At 40.2% G+C, this 6249-nt stretch overlaps 1 protein-coding gene across 1 annotated transcript in view; it reads right to left on the bottom strand.

Annotated features, from left to right (window-relative positions):
- Positions 1–2001: 2001 nt before the first annotated feature.
- The window catches only part of LOC105501361 (HLA class II histocompatibility antigen, DRB1-4 beta chain-like), a 14680-nt gene continuing 10432 nt past the window's right edge, over positions 2002–6249 (bottom strand). Inside the window, exons 3-6 of the mRNA XM_011927257.1 lie at positions 5302–5583; positions 4496–4606; positions 3998–4021; positions 2002–3234 (exon numbers count right to left, since the gene is read on the bottom strand). Coding sequence (XP_011782647.1) covers positions 3221–3234; positions 3998–4021; positions 4496–4606; positions 5302–5583 — 431 coding nt within the window. The 3' untranslated portion in view covers positions 2002–3220. The remainder of the gene's footprint in view (positions 3235–3997; positions 4022–4495; positions 4607–5301; positions 5584–6249) is intronic.

Genomic DNA, 6249 nt, shown 5'->3' with positions numbered 1-6249 from the left:
GAATTATTTTAACAGATTTACTAAAGCATAATTTACATACTACAAAATTCACTCATTGTATATGTAAAATTTAATGATTTGAGTAAATTAATAGTTTTGTGCAATTATCACAACAATCTAGTTTTAGAACACTTCTGTCATGTCCCAAATTTCTCTATTTATAGTTAAGTCCCACTGAGACCCCAAACCCTAGGCACCCAATGATCTGCTTTTTGTGTCTATAAATTTACCTTTACTTGATATTTCAAGTAAATGAAAGCATAGAACTTGTAATCTTTTGTGTCCGATTTCCTTCACTTAGTTAGCATTATTGAAGTTCACAAGTTTGTAGTATCATTTTGCTTGTTTTCTTTTCATTTCTTTTTGTTTTCTTTCATTTGTGTGAATTTATAAGGTATAAGTGTAGTTTTGTTACCTGCATCGATTGCATAGTGGTGAAGTTGGTGTTTCTGCAGTATCCATAACCCAAATCACATGCATTGTACCTGTTAAGTAATGTCTCATCATCCAGAGTGCAAGGGTTGAAACTTGCCTTGGAAAAACTACCCTCATGTTCATGGTAGCTCCCCTGCCAGATGAGTCTATTTTTGTCCTCTTTTATTGTTGAATGATATTGCCTTGCCTGGATTTAGTAGAATTTTGTTTATCCATTTACTAGTTGAAGGATATTTGGATTGTTTTCAGTTTTGGCCTACTATGGCTAAGGCTGTTCTGTACCCTTGAACACGTATCTTGGTGAGGACATATGTTTTCATGTCTCTTAGGTAGATTCCAGGGAATGAGACTGGTGGGTCATAGAGCAAACATATGTTAAACTTTTTAAGAAATTGCCAAAGTACCAGGTATTTGTAGAATCATACACTCCCACCAGCAACACATAGGGTTTAGAAAGTCTATTTGTCTTCAAACATAATTATAATAATGATGATAGTATTAGAAATGACATCTGTCTTGGTAATTTTATATTTTGTCTTTATGTTTCAAGTTTTATTTATCCAGGATCTATTTAGTGAAAGAAATGACTTTGGAATACAACTTACCAGAAACTGAAACTAAACCTCAACTCTTTCTGTTTCTAATTCTAGACTCTGTTTTATTAGCATATTTAATTAAAAAAAATCAGTAACAAATGTATTTTTAAAAGTAAATGTATAGTATGTTTTAGCACCTTATAGAGCTAGCCATTACTTATTCTACTTTTTTTCAATAATTTCCCTAAAAAATATATTTACCTCATAAAATAACATGTCAGCATACTTAACTGAGTTCTAAAAACAATCGTTTGCTTGCTTTTTTGTTTTATTGTAATTGAGTTAATGGCTGACATTTAATACTCTCCGTGTGTATATGTACATATGTGTGTATATGTGTGTGTGTGTGTATATATATATGTGTGTGTGTGTGTATATATATATATATACACCCCCATAACCCTGAATTGAGCATGCCTATCGGGAATCTATAGGCCTTCGCGTGGAAGTTAACTCAAATACTTACAACCTGATAGTACCACAATCTATCATTTCCCTACCCTGAAATCAACCTCTGCTACTACATCACCATTTCTTTATTTTTAAAAATATATGATTTTGCTCCTTTTCTTCCCATGTGCATCAGACCCACTCTGCAAAGGTTGAATCCTGGCTTGTCTGAGCCCGTGTGATCCCACGGTCATTCCAATGTGTGAGAAAGTGGGTACTGGGAACACTTTGGAAACAGTTTAGTTGCTCCTTATAAAGGCACACAGGAGAAAGAAGTATCCTTTTCCTGCCTTTGGTAGTTGTTGTGAAAGAATAACAAACCTAAAGCTGCTGCATGGGTCACCCTACCATCTTAGGAAAGCTGACATACTGTGTGTGATAGAGATGAACTGTGAAGTTCCAGGATCATTGGTGATGCCACTGGCCTGCTGAGTTGAGCAGTCCTGGAGATGCCCAGCCTTGGGATCTATCGGCTATGTGAGATCATGGGTTAAAGAAAAATAAAGCCCACTAGACGTAATTTCCTGCTATTAGCAGAAGAATGCATTTTCATTGAAATATTCATTCCACACATTTTGGTTCTTCCTTGTAATTCCACACCACAAGTCTCATATAAAATGAGAAAATCGTTTTCTCAACTTAGGAAATGAGGCCTATTTGTTGCAACTCTGTGATCAAACAGAACAGACATAATTATCAGCTTAATATATTTCTATGAGTTTTATACTCTTACAGGATTTATATGTACTTGTACTGCTACGTATGTATGAGTAACACATAACTAAAAATAAGATATGCATAAAAGCAACCTTTAATTTTAATGAAAATAAAATTACACTCAGTGGAGAAGTTATGTTCAAATGATTATTACTTTGAAATAGACCTCTGAATTATGTACTTTTAGATTTGACATTTCATACTGACTCTCAGATAGAACATAATGGAGAACCCTCCGTCTTCTAAATTTGTCTTTCTCTGAAATCTGTACAAGTCCTTTGATAAGATTATATTATTGAAGTCTCTGGTGTGAAACACTGTACACTAATCTACAGTTACTAATACAAAATATTGTAGACGGGGTGAAGAAAGAGTTCTGATTGCCTTGCTGGCTGGTTTCTCATCTCAGGTTGGCCAAGTTTGTTTCAGTTGTTATAGTCTGTTCTGTTTTTATGCACTGCCTTTTTAAAAGTTAGGATTACTTTTTTAATTGACAAGTAAAAATTCTATAGTATATATATGTTGTACAGCATGAAGTTTTGATATATGCCTATAGTGTGGAATGTCTAAATCCAGCTATTTAACATAAGCATTACCTCACATACTCATGACACATATATGAAAATCATTATTCTATTGGGAAACAATCTTTCCTTTTCTTTTCATTTTTTGTCTTTGGAGCCAAATGGACCAGATGATATTTAACTCCATCTTTGAGAAACATTTAATAATGTAATGTGTTTGTGGTACAGGGTGAGTGCAGATGCACGGGAGGCCATAGGGTTTATGTAAAGGGGAGCACAAAAGTTGAAGATGAGGCACTGCCATCAATGCTGGGACTTCAGGCCAAGGGCAGGAGCTGAGGAAGCCACAAGGATGGACATTTTCTGCAGTTGCTGAACCAGTAGCAACCAGTTCCCAAGAAAGCCCTCTCTTGTGGAAGAATAACTGCCAGGTGGGAAAGCTTTTCATCCTGCAAAGCTGGGGCAGAAGATTCTTCCCTGAATGTGGCCATCTGCACTTCAACTCAGGAGTCCTGCAAAAGACAGAGGAGAGTGTTGTTTTCAACCTGGCTCTACTAACGGTTTCTTTTCCCCTCTTTCAGTGACTCAGATGAGGGCACTGCAGGAAGAAGAAAAACAAGCTCCTGAGTCTCTCAGAGCCAATAGTCCCGCAGAGCACAGGCCTTTCCTAAGTGGATAGGAGGAGTTTTGGTGTAAATTGCCTGATCAGAAATTTGGATCTAAAGTCTTTCCTATTATTTCTGTCTCATGTCTTATCACCTCTGGCATCATTCTAGTGTGTCCGGAGTTTGTTCCTTCAGGTGTGTTTGTGGTCTCGCTGATTTCACGAATGAAGCCGCAGACCTTCGCAGTGTGTGTTACAGCTCTTAAACGTGGCATGGACCCAAAGAGTGAGCAGCAGCAAGATTTATTGTGAAGAGCAAAAAAACAAAGCTTCCACAGCATGGAAGGGCACCAGAGCGGTTTGCCGCTGCTGGCTGGGTTGGCCAGCTTTTATTTCCTTATTTGTCAAGCCCATGTCCTGCTGATTGATCCATTTTACAGAGTGTGGATTGGTCCATTTTACAGAGTGATGTTTGGTCCATTTTACAAACATCTAGCTAGCCACAGAGCACTGATTGGTGTGTTTCTACAGAGCACTGATTGGTGCATTTTACAAGTCTCTTGTAAGACAGAGAAGTTCTCCAAGTCCCCACCCAACCCAGAAGTCCAGGTGGCTTCACCTCTCATTAGGGAAACCGTATCTGTTTCTAAAAGAGGATTAAAAGGTATTACCTGTTGGCTGAAGTCCAGAGTGTCCTGGGAAAAAAAGGAAAAGATACACACTTAAAAATTATTGAAGCAAATCTGTCCTCCAACACAACATCCTATTTCAGATCTCCCACCTGAGATTTCTCTATCACCACTACCCACACCAGCTAGAGCAGAGACGAGCAGAAACAGACCATGTGACCCATGAAGCGTAACGTGTCTGTCAAAGGATCCAGTGTAATTGCATTAGCCTTAGTGGCTCTTCCTTAATTTGCTCCAGGATCTCAAACCAAAGGACCCCTACTTGTAAACCTTCCTCTTATCTCTGCAGGCCACAAGCTACTATGCCTTGACATAGTAACCATGCACTGATGATTTCTGGATTAGCAGGACATTAAAGCTGTTTGGGGAAAGAAAGGCTTTATCCAGGGCCACTCATATACTGAGAACTAACCTCAGCAAAGCCATAGTTTCTCCTCCAGAAAAGCCTATGGAGAGAGCCAGTTACCAAAGACTCCTCACCTTTCTGATTCCTGAAGTAAATGAACAGCCCAGCCCCAAGGAAAAGCAGGCCCAGCACAAAGCCCCCGACTCCACTCAGCATCTTGCTCTGTGCAGATTCAGACCGTGCTCCTGAGAGAGGAAGCCAGGATTAGTGATGTTTATTCCAAACTGAACCTCTTTAATTGAGACTCTAAGATTCAGAGCTTTGAAAATGGGTAAGAAGGCTGCCCCACAAGAACTAAAATAGTCATTTCAGGAGAAAAGAAGGATTTCAAATCACAGTGAACAGTCACAAGGTTCAGGCATCAAACTCATTCAAATATTACAATCTTGATATAAGGCATGAGTTCAACATCTGATCCACAGAAAGCCTGAGACTCAATGAGGCTAAGTAGTTTATCTACAGTGACAGAGCTAATAAAAGGCAGAGCTGAGATTGGACTCCCCTCATGTCATGAAGGCCCCTACAGTTCTCCTCTTCCCAGATCACAACAAACAATTCAGAGCAACAGCACCAGAAACTCAGTCTCAGACCCAGAGACAGGGCCTGGAACCTGGGGAGAGCAGGTGACCCTGACCTGTGACATCATGGGGAGGTTCAAATAGGGACAACCTCTCCTGCCTGGGAGGCATGACTGATTCCACAGGAGGTACAGGTGTTCTAGAAACCATTACAGGGCTACCCCCAGTTACCCTTGCTGTTGAAGATGAGAACATGGAGCAAATGAAAGTAGGATGTGGGAGAGGGGAAACCTGACAGTCAGGGGTTAGCACAGTCCCCTTTTCGGTGGGTGAGAAATGTATGAAGTCAGAAAGCTGCTCACTCCATTCCACTGTGAGAGGGTTCATCACGCTTGGGTGCTCCACTTGGCAGGTGTAAACCTCTCCACTCCGAGGAACTGTTTCCAGCATCACCAGGGTCTGGAAGGTCCAGTCTCCATTCTGGATCAGGCCTGTGGACACCACCCCAGCCTTCTCTTCCTGGCCATTCCGGAACCACCTGACTTCAATGCTGCCTGGATAGAAACCACTCACAGAGCAGACCAGGAGGTTGTGGTGCTGCAGGGGCTGGGTCTTTGCAGGATACACAGTCACCTTAGGTTGGACTAGGAGAAAAAAAGGTAGAAGGAATGAGTCAGGAAGACAGAGTAAGTCTTCTTGTTTGGCTATTTGTCTGCTTCTCTGCAAATCCAGGCTCTGGCCTTGACCAGGCCTCCAGCACAAGTGGCATTGTGGCCTTAGAGTGTCATCAGCCTGGAATTTAATCTTGATAGTGAGGACCCATTAGATTTGAGAGATATTGTGAAAAATTGTGTTGGTTTCTTTACAACCTGAAATTGGCATGCATTGTCAAAGGTTTACAAATCTTTGAAAGTACAGAGTGTAGCAATTAAAATTGATATTTGAGCCAGGTTGCCTGGTTCAAATCCAAGGTCTGCCTTTTACTGGTTGATCCTGGAAGAGTTTTTCGATGCTTCTGTGTCTCAACTTTGTCACCTACAATGAAGGACAATTATACTAATTTACCTCTTGGGGTTATATGAGAATTAATTTACGTAAAATACACAAAACAACGACTGAAGATAGCCTTCAGTTTATGACATCAGAAAGCTTCTCACTCCATTCCCCTGTGAGAGGGCTCATCACACTTGGGTGTTCCACTTGGCACCTATTTATCATCCTTGTACACCATGACAGAAAAGTATGATTTAAAGCAATGTGGATAGATAATGGGACAGAGTTGGGTACATGAGGAGACCAAGTATGAATTT

Source organism: Colobus angolensis, unplaced genomic scaffold (assembly GCF_000951035.1).
Source record: "Colobus angolensis palliatus isolate OR3802 unplaced genomic scaffold, Cang.pa_1.0 Scaffold700, whole genome shotgun sequence".
Lineage (NCBI taxonomy): Eukaryota > Metazoa > Chordata > Mammalia > Primates > Cercopithecidae > Colobus > Colobus angolensis.
This window is presented reverse-complemented; position numbering and strand designations above follow the sequence as displayed.